The 15436-nt window shown below is 34.5% G+C and overlaps 1 protein-coding gene across 2 annotated transcripts in view; it reads left to right on the top strand.

Moving 5' to 3' along the window:
* The window catches only part of LOC149080622 (uncharacterized), a 57034-nt gene that overhangs the window by 15957 nt on the left and 25641 nt on the right, over positions 1-15436 (top strand). For both annotated transcript variants that reach the window (XM_089239773.1, XM_089239772.1), the window contains exons 4-6: positions 1556-1642; positions 7067-7130; positions 10520-10582. In XM_089239773.1, coding sequence (XP_089095899.1) covers positions 1556-1642; positions 7067-7130; positions 10520-10582 — 214 coding nt within the window. The remainder of the gene's footprint in view (positions 1-1555; positions 1643-7066; positions 7131-10519; positions 10583-15436) is intronic.

Raw genomic sequence — 15436 nt, 5'->3', positions numbered from 1 at the left:
TCTGGCATTCTGAGAGGTGCTTTTTTTAAAGCTCATAGCTTTCGTAATGATGGGTGAAGATGATCAGGTAGAACGTAAGAATACTGTGATCAGAGCCACATTATATGATATTTTTTTTAAAGAATATAAATTTATTCACTTAAATAAATTTATTCAATAAAAAAGGAGAAACTTTTTTCTCACTTGCGCGAGAGCAACACACTGAGCAAGAAGTAAGTCACGCAAGGGAAACAGTTCGCTTGTCCCCATTTTTCGCCTGTGCCACCCACGCATCAGGAGGTGCACATAAGGGGGGCGAGAGATGACGCCACAGGGGAAAAAAGAATACACAACATATTATAAACTTATGTAAGTCATCGAGAAGAAATATAAGATTTCCCTATTTCTCCTCAAGTTCTAAATATCGATTATATGATATTTTAATCGAAGTTGAAGAGGAGGTAAATTGTGAATTATGTAAGCCGAAAATACGGGAGAAGATTCTTGGCATTCGTAGGAAATTCTAAGGGTTAAAAATTAAATAATAAAAATTCATTAAACAAAAATTATTTCTAAATTTTCGAAATCATTATTATTTTTAAATTTAATCTATAGAGATGACATCTTTATGTTAAATATTTGATCATGTATTTTTACAACAGATGGCAGCAAATGTGTTCTGGACGAGAGAAATATTCGAAACCCCCCCCCCTCCAGTTTTTAATATATATATATCCTCCCCACCTGATATATATTTTTGAATCTTCAATTTTTTTCAACTCCTGACATCACGTCGACAGAATATTCCATAGCTTTTTCCAACATTGAATAATTTTTAGCTTGTTTGTTTAGGTAATTTTCATTTCAATAGTTCAACAAACATTCATGGCGAAGATATTTTTCAACAAACTTGAAGCTTGTGTCCTCTGGCTACCTCACCATCCAATATTTCTGCGGAATTCTAGCGAAACTTCAGGAGACGACGGAGTATGAACAGGTTCACGCTTGAGATAAAAATAAACCTTTCCGTGAGAGAGCAAAAAGACCCTTCCAAGAGCGGCAGGTCATGCCCACTGGCGCATGCGTATACGTCTACTTAACCGGAAAAAATAGAACCATTCTTATCTCGCTTACCAACTAAATCACTTATGCACTTGCCAACTAAAGCCGTGCAAACGGCCTTTATCGTCTGCATACATTGTATCGTACTTGGCAACTAAAAATTAAGTTACCAACTAAAGCACTTGCCTCGTGTAAACGGGCCTTAAAGGTGTTTGTGATTCAAAGTGTCACAGTAACAGCATTAGACTTGGCTCTACAACTTTTTATGGGTAAAGAATCTTGAGATTTGGCTACATTTTTTTACACGAAATGTTTGTGATGGGATTGTAATCTGTCAGAAATTCCTTAGATCATTGTATAATCATATGAATTCAACTTGGGAACTCTTTGCACCCTTATCTGTTGATTTGAAAATAGTATGTAAAGTAATGATGTTGGAGTCTCTTCTATCAGAATGTTACATAAAATGCTGAAGTTTTTGAAAAAAAAGTTTGTATCTGATGTGTTGTTTCAGACGTGGGAAGATCCTCATATAACTGATGATTCAACAGGATGTGTTGGTGACAATGATCCCATTGATATATGTGAAATAGGTCAACGTGTAAGTATAGCATAACATTTATATTTGAAAAGTGTCACATAAATATATTCAACTAATCTGAAATAATGGGGTATTTTTATGATGGCCGATTACAAAAACATCAATTATCACACATTGTGTGCTGCATTAAAAAAAGGTAACATTTGTCACAAACAATTGAGGTAGCCAAGTTAACAGATGTAGGCCTATACACAACAAAAAATGCTCAAAATGTCAAAGTGAAGCTTCTTTTCACCATGAATAAATAGTATACAGAGTATACATAATTAAAGTCCACTATTCAGAGCAGTGTATAGCCACAACTGTTTATTAAGTTATGATTATGAAACTTTGGCAATGCTTCAATGAAAGGATGAGAAAAAAATTGACAAATAAAAATCAGTTCCAACATTCATTACTAGAAAGTGGTTTCTATGCAAATTATAGTGTGGATATAGTATATTAGTTACATGGTATATCTTTTGTGGAAAAAACTTTTTTGAAAAAACTTTGTGTGGTTAATTGTTGACTACCCTGTATTAAAAAGTTTCCAGGCACTTGAGTGTTTGAGGACATTTTCAGCATTTTGCTTTTATTTGGGAATTGATATGGTTTAGGGCCAACTTTTGCTGCAATTGTACTCTCCACTCTTCTGAGCATACTCTAATTTAATTCAGTATTAATGAATAAACTAACAAACAAATAATAAATGAACAATAAACAAACTGACTACAAGCAAGAAATACGAACACAGAAGATCTGTGTTTATGCAACATAAAAGGTGGTTGAGCCCAATTAACTTTAGAGATTGACATTTTTCTAACAACCAAAGGGTCCTTTGGTTTTTCATCTAAATGAAAAACATATTCTATTGACAAGATTGTTTCTTCTGCAGTTGTTGGATGCATTTATTATGATGTGTTTTCAAATGTGTTTGTAACTTGCATGATGTTTCTTAATTTACACATTTTGTTATTGTCGTTACATCCCAGATTCCATTTTTATCTTTCCCAATAGAATTTCGTCAGATGACAACAATGATATGATAACTAATTTCATTTACTTAAGACTTTTATTACAGTGTTAATCAAAAGATTTTACAGCAAAAACAATTTAAGACTGCACAACATGCCTCAATAAATTTTCTTCAGATTTTGAACATTAATATATCACAATCAAAATGTTCTCACCCAATCGGTCCGTCGATTACACCCTTCGGGATGTCACTATCACAAGAACAAACAGTTCACTCCTTGATTAATCTGTCCAATCTCCAGGTGAACTTTCTGAAAGAAAGCTCCATAGAAACAGCATCTGAAGATGAAGTAGCAACGTCACGTCAAACCAGACAAATATCTCATCATAAACGAGAGCCGGCATCTCATATAGACTTCCACACAGACAGAGAGATTTTTGACTAGAAGGTGAAGAGCACGATCAACGGATCGGACGGTGCCGAGGCACCCAGCTAAAATATCAACTCATGGCTACCGCAACGAGGCAGGGTGAAAACAGGTTAAATGAAACGAAGTGCAACAACCAACATGTCTATTCACTGCACACTACCAGCATATAAGGGAAAATTCCCATCTCACATCATCATCAGAACCAATCCGTATTGAGATTCAGCGGCGCTAGAATCAACACAGCATTTTTGACAAATTTGCATATTCACATGAACTCAGAATAATATTGTACAACTATGATATTTGGCATCTGGCAACACAAAAAACTGTGAACATCGAAGACCTGGCCAGGGTCCACAACATTAGGCCTATTATAGATTGTATAAGCTCATGACATTATTGACCGTGAGATGGTCTTAGACCTACTGACGGCATGAAGATAAAATATTGTAAAAACATGTATAGTTATGCTTGTAAAACATTATTTCTCAATGCAAAACATTGCTATCATAATCTCTAACTTTGACAACGACTCTGTGTTGTCCCCACCCGTGAACCACGGAACCCGACTTACAATAATTCACGGGTACTCCCGTCATGTTACATCATGGCACTCCAGGAATTTATGCAGGAGTCCTTGCGTCTCTGCTGCTTTTGGGATGAAGCAACAATAAAAATTAAGCAAGGCAAAAAACCGTTAGATCTCTGTGTCTGGCTTTGGGTATTCTGCTATGACTGACACTTTTTCCTGGAAGAGGTGCAACCCCTGTTGCAGAAATTAATCTGTATTTGCGCTCTTGAAATCTGCACAAATGAAAGTTAAGTGTTAAATGCTTTGAATGTTTTGATAGCACCTCAACCAATTGAAAGAAATGAGCTGCTCATGTTTTGAGGCAAGAAGACAAATTTAAACTATGACTTGAAGTTAAGTGAAAGTTGCAGACCAGGCGCATTGTCATTAAAGAGCATTACATTAAACAAATTATTTTTTAAACTTGGTGTTGGACTTATTTATAAGTTCAAGTATAAAATTGTCACTTTCTCTGTGAAAATAGTAGATATCAAGCAAGCCTTGGGATTCCATTCTAAAATCCCAGCAAAGTTTCCATCTACATACCTCTCAAAATTTGGTGTAACTTCATTAAATATAATGCTCTGATCGAATAAAGCAATTTTTTTTTAACTTGATTATCACAATTATCTCCACTATTTCAGCAATAATCCAATGACTATGCTTGAATTTCAGAAATATGCATTTTTCACAGAAAATCATGCAACTCTGAACTCGCAAAACTGGAGGTAGTGTAAGTTGGGGTATCACTGTACAGTGAAACCTCGCTACAACGATGCTGGATATAACAATAAATTCTTCTACAACAGTATTTTTTTCTTGATCCACAGAATATCATTATACAGTAGAGCCTCAATAATCCGTGGTGAATGGAACCGAGGCCATCACAGATTATTGATAAGGTTTTCGCGCCCATCATTTGATGAAAATTGTTTGTTCGGGTTTGAGGATCATTGTCTGTTTGAGTTAGTTCTCAAAGTTTCCCCAACACTATTGGTTGCCATCATCAGGAGAATTGAAAAAACTGGATCAAAGGTCAAGTTTTTTGGAGTCTCAGGTTGTATTTACGTACATTAGTGGCTTGACATACACTATTGTTTTGCGATTGGTCAGTTAATCCTATGATCCCAGTGATCTACCGAATACTGTGCACCTGTGGCCAGGTATACATGGAACCACAAAAAAATCTGTGGCCATGAGAATAAAAGAGAACGAACGATGCTGCAGAATGGGCCGAACAGAAAAGTTGGTGGTAGAGAAGCATGCGCTTAACGACAACCACAGTGTAAAATTCAGCAAAACACAGAAGATAGCTAATGCTGACCACTTCTTCCCACTAATATACAGAGAGGCTACTGAAATATACAAGCACAAAAACAGCTATAATAGAAGAGAAGAAACTTTGAAATTGAGCAGATTCTGGACACCAGCTCTCAGAAGAATGAGAACCTTCCCCTTCAAGATCCAGCAACAGAATGATGACAACAAGATAACTCCACATCTCTCGGCCAATCAGGTTCTCTCGGCATAAGAACTGTTTTCAATTCGCTAGCCATAGGATTAACTGATCAATCGCAAAACAAGTGTATGTCAAGCTACTCATGTACGCAAGTACAATCTGAGACTCCGGAAAACTTGACTTTCGATCCAGTTTTACCAATTCTCTTGATGCTAAACACTATTGGGAAACGTTGAGAACTAACTCAAACGGAGGATGGTCTTCGAACTCGAACAAATAATTTTCACCATCTGAGTATCGAAGAACTTGAATTATCTAAAAAACAATAAAAAATGCTTTGAATGTTGGTTTTACTTTTAAAAGAAAGACACGCAAGAGCAGTACTGGCATGCTTTTACTGTATTTTTATTCTTGAATAAGATATAGAATTTTTATTACTTGAGGGAACTGTCAATTTTTTTTTTTTCAAAACTGTGCTTCTTTTGTTAGCAGCTTTTGCCATAGGTGGAAAAAACCATGGAGGTGTAAAAACTGTTCTGGCAAAAACAAATTCTTCCCTTATCTGTCTATGCATGCAAGGCATTGTTATGCATTTTTTTTTTGATTTATTATGTCAGTGACAGTTTTGAACTGAAATTTTGGTTTAATAAAAAACCATTTATAGGGTTGGTAAGTTTTTTCCAAAGCTGGAAAAAAAAAACTAGTGTAAAAAGCATACTGACAAAAACAGGTTTTTGCCAAGCATAAAACAAATTGATACCTCCCGAATTGTTTTTGATGTCTACTGTCATTAAAAAAAAGATGCAAAATTGTATATTGTTATAACAATCTCTATGGTCTCGGAAGAAGAGCGTCATTATAACGAGCATCAAAGGTATCTTTATTTATTCGTAAATGTATTTTCCACCAGATTATGTGACAGTATAGCAGTATAAAGTTGATTGTTATAATGATTTAAGTCTCAGTTAAATAATACACATTAAGTCGAATGTTTTATTCCATAAAATCATTTTTGTCCGTTTTTGACATTTCTTTTTCATTTTTACCCTGGTTTTTACCAGTTTTGCTCATTTCCTGGCGAGAATACCTTTCTTCCAGCAAAATGCTCAACTCTGACAATTTGTGTATGACCATTTGCTAGTACGTTTAAAAACCCTTCTATTGTCATTTGATAATTTTTTGCCGCACCACGGTCATTTTCTGCACACGAAGACTAATTAGACCGGGATCTACAATTTATTGCTGATTCAGAACGGCAGGCTTGTTTTTTATACTCATCGATAGGCTGGTGTGCTAACCCCTCGATGGGGAACTCCTTGCGGTAGCAATTTTTTGGTGCGGTCAAGTCGCCATTTTTTGTTGTACCCCTGTGTCAGGAAAGTTTTCTGACAAGGACGAACCGGGTATCGAACTCGCGACACCTCTAAACATCCTTTGGAATTTTAGGCGAGTATTTTATCGACCAGGCTACCGCGTCCCCTTCTATTGTTGATAGTCTTGACCAACTATTCAGCTTCGACAGAGTCCCTACAAAGGTATTTCAAGCTGGTATGCAGTAATGACAAGAATTGGCCAATGCCACCACAGTGGAGATGACATCTCAAACTTATATGACTTTTTAAGCATCGAGTTGGTGAAATATGATGGAAGATCTGAATAAATTGGACTCTTTGAATTTCTATTTCTTTCCCATGTACTCAAACATATTTACTTATATACCAATGCATGCATTATAGGTAGTCTTTTTTTCATTCTTTAAAGATGTCTTCTAGGCCCATTCTTGTGGGGTTAGCTGTCTCTTGAGACAGATATAAACTCTTTCCTTCAATTTAATTCAAGATAGTTCATAAGTTCACAACATCATCCACATTAGAATTGTTTTTGTATTTTCTCTACCAGTAATAATTTTTTTACTATTTATAGCAAATATTTTTTGTTTTTCTATTTCCTTTTTACTGAATGTTATAAGTGTTGTTGTTATTATTTTTTTGGTGGCTTTTATCCTTTAGATAGCTACATGTGGAGAAGTATTTCAAGTGAAAATTTTGGGTGCCATTGCTCTTATTGATGAAAGTAAATTTTTTTAAACTATTATTTTGTATTACTTAATCATATTTTGTTGAATTAAAGTTTATTAAAATGTTTTCCTGAAAAAGGGCTTTTCTTCTGATGTGCCGATTTTTAACATGTTAAGCACTGATGACTGTCAGACCAGACAAGACCTGGGCTATGTCCCTTCTGGGATGTAAGCCCTTTACCCATGTGGGTTGGGTGATGCTGGGGAAGCACTGATGATTGGCACGTATATTCAATGGAATGTCCATTGTCGTGACCACTCATTATACTAACATTACTCACAAGGGTAGCTCACCATAAATTGTCATAAAGTGAAGTGTGAGGCAATGTGCCTGGGTCATGTTTGGCACAAAAGTTAAAATCTAAATATCTGTTGGATTTCTGTGAAAAATTTTTTTTAAACATTTTCAAGGACATGAAGTCCCACATGGCGGTAGTTGATGCAAAGTCAATGACAGAAATTTTATCACCATGGCAAACTTTGATTTTGAGGAGATATCTACATCAAATTCCAAGTCATCAATTAAAGATATATTCAGCCAAATCCAAAAAAAAGTGATCAGGCAATTGAGACAACAGCCACATATAATTCAACTTGGGAATTGCAACATACATTTCATCATAAGATTGACAAATAAGCTCACACTTATTTAGTTTTCACCTTTGATATCGGCACCCAAGAGTGCCAAAACATGTTAGGTTCTTTGACACTGTGAATATTTGTCTTATAACTTTGTTTCAAGTTTAGTTTTCTAATGTAATAAGCAAAGTATAATATTTCTGTGGTTATGTACTAAATTTACAGGAAGTGTGTGTAAACTTCTTAAATGTGTCTAGGATAAAGAATGTGATTGGTAATGTGTTGGTTTTGTTACTTTATTGTTGATAAGTGCATGGTCACTCATTTTGTTTCGAACAACCCATGTTACTGGTAATAATTTCAAAAGTTTCCTTTTTTTCAACTTATTCTATTTCCTATAGAAAACTGTGGTGTGTGTACCATATATGGGCAAAACTAATAAACTAAAATGATGGGAAGAGAGGTGATATATTTTTTCCATATTGATCAAATTTAACACTTCAATTTTGAATTATACATAATCACTGGTAAAGGTGATAATTGCAGCAAAATTTATCAAACTTATTGAAATGATTGGTGATAATGACCAGTGATGATGCATAATCATAGATTTATCACATTTATCATAACAGTTACAACATCTACTTATATGTGGTGCTTAAGTCTGTGTAAAATGGAATAATAGATTCAATGGCAGAAATATGCCACTGCGTAATTCACTGCCATTGAATCACCCTGCAGGTGAATCACCCTCCACAGGATTATGCAGGGAGAGGAATTGTGTTCTTTCCCCTCCCCTGGTGATAAGATATTGATTTAATTTTAAAATTTTATTTTCTGAGAGTTAGTAACTGAACATTTCTCGAAGTTGATTCTGAATGGCTGTTCGATATTTCTTCCAGATTTCAAATTTGTTGAACCAGAGGTTGTGAACTCTTGAGTGTATGAATAGATGCCAGGAAGCTCCACAGCATCTTTTTTTAAAAATAAATTTCATGCTTCTGAGAAATAATTTTTCAGATAAATCTTATTAAAACCCATTTATTTCTGAAGTTATATACAAATACAACGCCACAACAAATAATATGCGCAACCAGGTGGCTGAGAAAAAGATGCCCACAATAAATATGGATGTCATGTATTTCTCAAAAATACAGCAACCCAATTAAAAATGCAATTACAAACAATATATACATGATGAAATATTATACAATGCGTATAAGAATACCCATGGCTGTCCCACTCCAAGCATGGAGAGCCTCTCGATCCACCTTAACATGTTTATCGTATTTCTTTTTAAACGTGTCAATTGTGTTAGAATTTACTACTTTGGAGATAAGCTATTCCATTTATTAACAACCATATTAGAGAAAAATTCCCCCTGCGACACCATAACCTTGCATGGTCCCTTACCAATCGATACTGGTGTCCCCTTGTAAAAGCAGTCGATTGACGGTGTACTATTAATTCATGTTCCATCCTATCCATCTCGCTGAAAATTTTGAACACTTCGATCATGTCTCCTGGACACCTGTGTTCATCCAATGTAAACATATTCAAAAAATGAAGTCTCTCTTCATAACTCAAGCCCTGTGTGCCAATAAGGACACGTGTAGCTCTTCTCTGCACCCCTTCAACCAAGTCAATGTCCCTCTGTAGGTATGGTCTCCAAAACCTTACAGCATACTCCAGTCCGGAACGAATTAAGCCTCGGAAAAGCGGAAGAATGACTTTAGTAGAACGTGAAGAAACCTTTTTGAAAATGAGACCGAGCATTCTATTCGATTTTTTGGCCACCACTGAATAATGTTCAGAAAACCTAAGCCGCTCGTCAATGAGAATTCCTAAATTGGTGACCCTTGTTACACCTGTGCAACCAGAGAATTCCCCGTTCACCATAACTCATTGTGACCTATCTCTTAACCAAGATTCTGTTCAATTCAGCAAGTTGCTCCAAATCCCAATCTCGTGTAAACGTTTCAAGAGTTTACCATGTTGGACCTGATCGAATGCCTTCTGGAAATCAAGGTAAACATCTACATTTTTGCCCTTACCTAAAGCCCTTTTCACGTGATTATAGAAGCAAAGGAGGTCAGTCACACATTACTTCCCCTTTCTGAACCCCTGTTTATTATCTGACAATACAATATTCTCATCTATTCATTTTGCCAACTGCCTTTTGTTAATAATTTCCAAAATTTTTGACAGGGAGCTCGTCAAACTCACTGTACGATAATTGGACACAGCTTCTCTACTACCCTTCTTAAATATCGGAACAACATTAGCAAGTTTCCATAATTAAGATCATAACTTTATGATGGAAATAAAGTGTTAATGTTAATTTTTCCTATTTCAAAATATTTTTCGCATCAAATTTTTTCTGATTATGAAATTTTTCAATTAAAAAAAACTTTCTGTAGTTGAACATGTTCAAACTTTTCAAGTGTATGCTAGTGAGAGATTTGTTGCCTCTAAATGATAAGAGAAACAAATTCTTTAAAGTTTCATTGTTTAACTGAGATAATTCTTTATGAAAAAGTTGATGCCAACCTTTCCGTCCTTCATGTACAATTCCCTTAAAGTAGTGTTTGTGCACAAGTACAAATACTTTACCACTAGTGTAGATTCAGTCATTTGCCAACAGCATTGTCAGAGTATGGGGTGTACAGCATTTATTGAACGAGCAAATCTTAAGGATGTGGTACCATTAAATTGTATCCCTTATTTTCTATGGGAGAGTTTGGTTGGTATTAAAAAATGTAATAAAACTTGGTATTATTAAACTTTTGCTTTCATTGTTTTATAGATGAAACTGATTGGAAAATTCTAGCTATTGAGGCATATGACCCTATGGCAAAGTTGCTAAATGGTAATTATATTTGTTATTGATTTGGCCAATTTATTGTGTGTATTATAATTTTTGTCTAAACATTTATTAAAAACTTAAAAAAAAAAAAAAACTTGAAAAGAACTTTTTTTGGAAATGATCAATCATAAGTGGTCATTTTAAAAGTCACACCATTGCCTCAAAAATGACAAATTAACTAAAATGAAATCATAATTTAATGTCTATGAAAAAAACTTCAATGCTTTGGACATGTTTTGAAGACTCGCAGCATTTGTGCTTTCATTTTTTTCGCTAATTTTCCTTGATCAATTACTGTGATGAAATAATTCAATTTGGCTTGCCAAACTTGCTGGAACGTGGTTTTCATTTGAAAAATCTTTTCTTTTTTGACACATTCGACAATCACAGTTGTCAATTCTTTGTATATATTAAAAGCGAGTTGTCATAATGTGATGAATTATTAGAGATTTCTTTTTTTCTTGTGAAAAGATGCAGATGAAGAAATTTGTTAACCCCAAAATACAGTAGAACCTTTATTATCTGAGAAAGAACACAGATAACAAAAACATGATTAAACTGCTGGGAGTGAAGAAAATAATTTAAAATAAAATTGCAAAAAAACTGTATTTTTTTACCTGTTCAAAATGACTATCCGTGTATACAGGGTGGTAACTATTGACCGCCCAATAATTACACACATGATTCCGTGTGAAAAACTAATGTAGAAAGGTGTTTTTCAGTTTTTTGATCTGACCCATAATTAATCAGTTACGCTATAAAAATTGATGATGTCACTTCAAAATAATGCCAAATTCACAAAACGTATAACTTGGCGTTTTTAAAAATGTTTAAAATGTATTAACCCTCACACGGAAATTCGGAAAACGAAAGAGATATAAAAACCTGTTTTTTCTCTCACTTTTCAAGGAAGAGGAAAAAACCTTTTTTTACAAGTCAATCAGATTATGTTCTTTGCATCTTGCAACGCCAGCTTTACATAGGTTATAGATAAGTGTTAGTCATTTTGTTTTATTCTCCAGTAAGTACTGCATCTATTTTTTTCTTGTTTGTTATAATGTCTAATCTGATGCCATTCAGCATACAAGAATATTGTGACACGCACCTTATATTAGGTACATCTCACTCACACTAGCGCCACAATTCACTCACTCAGTAGTAAATTGGCCATGGCAGTAGATCGAAGTTGCGCTCATTCTGAAAAAAGAAAAATCTCTTCCTTTACCAAAGTACCCTAAAAAATTTTTGAGAGGGATAAAGTTATTCTTCAAAATTATTTTTTCAAACAATACTAGCTCTTATAACTACCATAAAACTACATGTTTGTGAGTAGATCAAAATAAACAAATTTTAGGCCAGGAAAATTTTTTTTTTCATGTTAAGGAAATGTTAATGGTGTAGGGTATATTGGGGCTGCTGATTTCAAAACTGGTATTGGTTTTGTTGAATTGGCTCTAGTTTTTGAGATAATGCATAATATCAATATTTCAATAGTCTGCAGCCATTAATTTTTGCGTAGAAATTTTTCTTTCAACTTTTTATGTACTTTCTTATTTTATTGAACACATTATCACATATCATTACTAGGCATCAGTGATCTTTATGCATTGATATTAAGTTTATTAATAACTAGCTATTATACCTGCGCTGCCCAGGTTTTTTTCAATTACTGAGAAGATTGAAAAAAGTGACAAACCATTATAAAGGCATAAACTGTTATACATTATACTTTGCAGTATTAAAGAAGTGACAAACCATTGCAAAGACATATGCACATCGGAAACGCATTGCTAGGGAACCATGGTAACCAAAGTAAACGTTCCGAAAGTGATTGTTGAGGCCCAGAAATCATTGTTGCCTGACAGTTTTTTTTGCCCATTTTAGGCATTTTCTCTGCTCTGACAAACTTTTACAGTAGCCTATCATTCAAGTCGGGTCCCATTCTGTATATATGGAAAATTTGGCAATGATTCGTCTAAAATTGTAGATTTGTATAGAGAACACACACAGAAAATCAATTTTATATATACAAATTTGCATTTCGCACAATTTCAATTTAATTTGTATGCTGCTTATAGCATGGGCGAATCTAGAGCTCGTTGTTGGTAGGGGTGATTTTACAAAATAATAATAAATTAATGATTTAGTCACTGTGAATAGAGTGACAATGCATCCTTTATTTTGTCCTGTATTTTCCGGAATAGTCTCAATTTTTTTCTCTGTCTTGAATTTCAACAGCTTTTGGGCGTGAGCGGTCATCAATGAATCAATGTCTCGAATTTTTTGAAAAAATGTACTGGTTTTTCTTATTTTTTAGTCGAAGTTTTCTTGAATTTGTTATTCAATCAAAAACGTTGATACAGGTAATTTTCAACCGATTGATTGAATGCAATATTATCATGTAAAAGTTCAGAATATTTCATGAATTATTGGATTTTGCTTGGGGAGGTATGATTGATGCTATCACCCCCATAGATCATCGTCTGGCTTACGGTATTACCATTGAAATTCAACTTTCACTTTAACGGAAAAACTAGAGCTGATCTGATAAAACCAATGTAAGATTTGAAATCAATGCTCTAAAAGCACCCTAAAATCATTGAAATATCTTTGAAAACAAAATCAGTGTTGTGTAGTGTAATGAATAGAAAATTCCAAAACAAAAAAGTTATTTTGAATATGTTATTCATAACATAATAAGTTTGATTAAAGTTTCTGATTGAATCATTATTATTTTACCATTTCACCAGTCACACCTTTGTCAAGCTACCATTTTATATCCTTCATTGAAGCTTTTTATACATAACAATTTTGATGAAAGTTCAAAAAAGCTAAACAAATATTGCCATTTTATTGATCAACGTGTAATCTGATTAAAACGACAATGTGAAATAACAATAGCACAGTAAACACGCATGCACCACAAAAAATTTGACGTTATCATAGCTGCCAAGTCTCCCGAATTTTTCGGGAATCTCCCGAATTTTAGCTTCATCGCTCGACCTCCCGAAAAGTTCTTAAATCTCCCGAATTTTTACAAAAATCCCTAATTGTCCCTAAAAATTCCCTACTTCATTAAAAAAATCCTCGCTTATGAAAACAATCCCTAAGGAATTTCTTGTGGGGCATGAAGCCTCTTTTTTTTCCTTTTCGAAATGATGTCACACGTCGTAAATGGGGAAATACCCTTTTCAAGGAAGTTTTACAAACCCTCTGATGGTAACAAGAAAGTTGTTTGTCTTATCCTGCAGGGAAATGGCTTAGCAGCCAATAGTCCTGGATAATAATAATTGAAGATTATAGTGACGCGCATATGGTCAAAATTTCTTTTGTTGAAGTTACGTACGTGCGATATAACAAAACATGAATACTGATGAACAAAAACATATTTAATCAATTTTAAAGATACTTATTCCGATGAATTTCCTTTCATCAAACGTTCCAGAAGATGGCGGACTTTTCCTTTTTGTACAAGTTGTGTTACGGACATGAACATCGGTCATGGAAAGACTGCCATCATCACTCGTGAAATTAAAAAAAGACATCAAGCAAGTGTCACAAAAAGTCAGTGTTCTTCAAAAATTGACGGTGCTTTCTTTCATCTTCCGATGATTTTGGGGTCATTCGCGCAGAATGTTTGTTCACAGCGTTTCTGATTGAACACAATATTGATTATTACATTATTGAAGTTTTTACCTCCAATTTCACTTGTTTTTTGAGTAGGAATTTTATTCCCAAGGGTTTAACTTCCATGTGTGTAAAATCCTTATTTTAATTTGACTTCAGTTATTGAGTAGGGATTTTATTCCCTACGCTTTAACTTTTATGTTTGGAAAATCCCTATTTTATTTGGAAAAATCCCTATTGTATTTATTAGGGAGTGGTTTTAGCATAAAATACGGGTTTGCGCGAAAATCTCCCGAATTTTCATTTTCAAAAGTTGGCAGCTATGCGTTATAGTGAAAGTAAACAAATTTCCACATTTTGGCAAAAAAGTGTTGATTTGGCTAAAAAAAATTTCAAACAGATCTCATTTGGTTAACACTTAACAAATCTGGTGATAAATTTGCCAACATACTGGAAGAAGCTAACACGTAAGCTATATATCACACTACGTGGCGAGAAAAAGCGCCAACCGTGAAAGAAGGCGGCTGAACTTGGCTTCTAATGGAACTGAATATTTCAGTTTATTTTCAAGAAGTGACAACTGGCTGCTGGCAGAGAAATGTACTTCTGTTCGGAGTTTGGCACATAACTCACCATTAGAAAAATGACACATGATAAAATTTCAAAACCTTATAACTCACTTATTATTCATCCGATCCAAAAACGGAAAACACTTTTGTATATTAGTTTTTCACAAAGAATAATGTGTGTAATTATTGGGTGGTCGATAGTTACCACCCTGTATAAATTACCTGCGCAAAAAAATTGGATAAAAACATTACAATTATTTACACAGTTACGCTCAAACCTCGCAGCGCTCCTATTTTTCCTATTTTTTTGAAATGTCCTCCTATTTTCCTACTTTCGTCGCAGTTGCCCTATTTTATTCAAATTCTCTCCTACTATTCCTATTTTATCCCTTCCTTTCTTTTATTTATGGCCACTATCTCACTAAGAAAATTCCGAGAAATCGCAAAATGTCACTGCTTTGCTTTCCGGCCCTTTTTGACGTGCTTTATTCACAACTCGCTACTGAAAAAGAGAGGGAAAAAAGAAAATTTTTTTCAGTTCCACGGGAGCAGCGGATGACGATAACTGTATTTTCGCCCCTGCGCCATACAGCGAATCTGTTTGGGAGATCGGTTGGCCAATCGTAAAGCGTTGTCGTGAGCCGTATTGCGCTCTGTAGGA

The sequence above is a fragment of the Pholcus phalangioides genome, unplaced genomic scaffold (assembly GCF_987345545.1).
Source record: "Pholcus phalangioides strain wild (caught in Gottingen) unplaced genomic scaffold, Ppha-v1.0 ptg000011l_1, whole genome shotgun sequence".
Lineage (NCBI taxonomy): Eukaryota > Metazoa > Arthropoda > Arachnida > Araneae > Pholcidae > Pholcus > Pholcus phalangioides.
The sequence above is the reverse complement of the archived record's forward strand: the minus strand, read 5'-3'. Positions and strand labels throughout refer to the sequence as shown.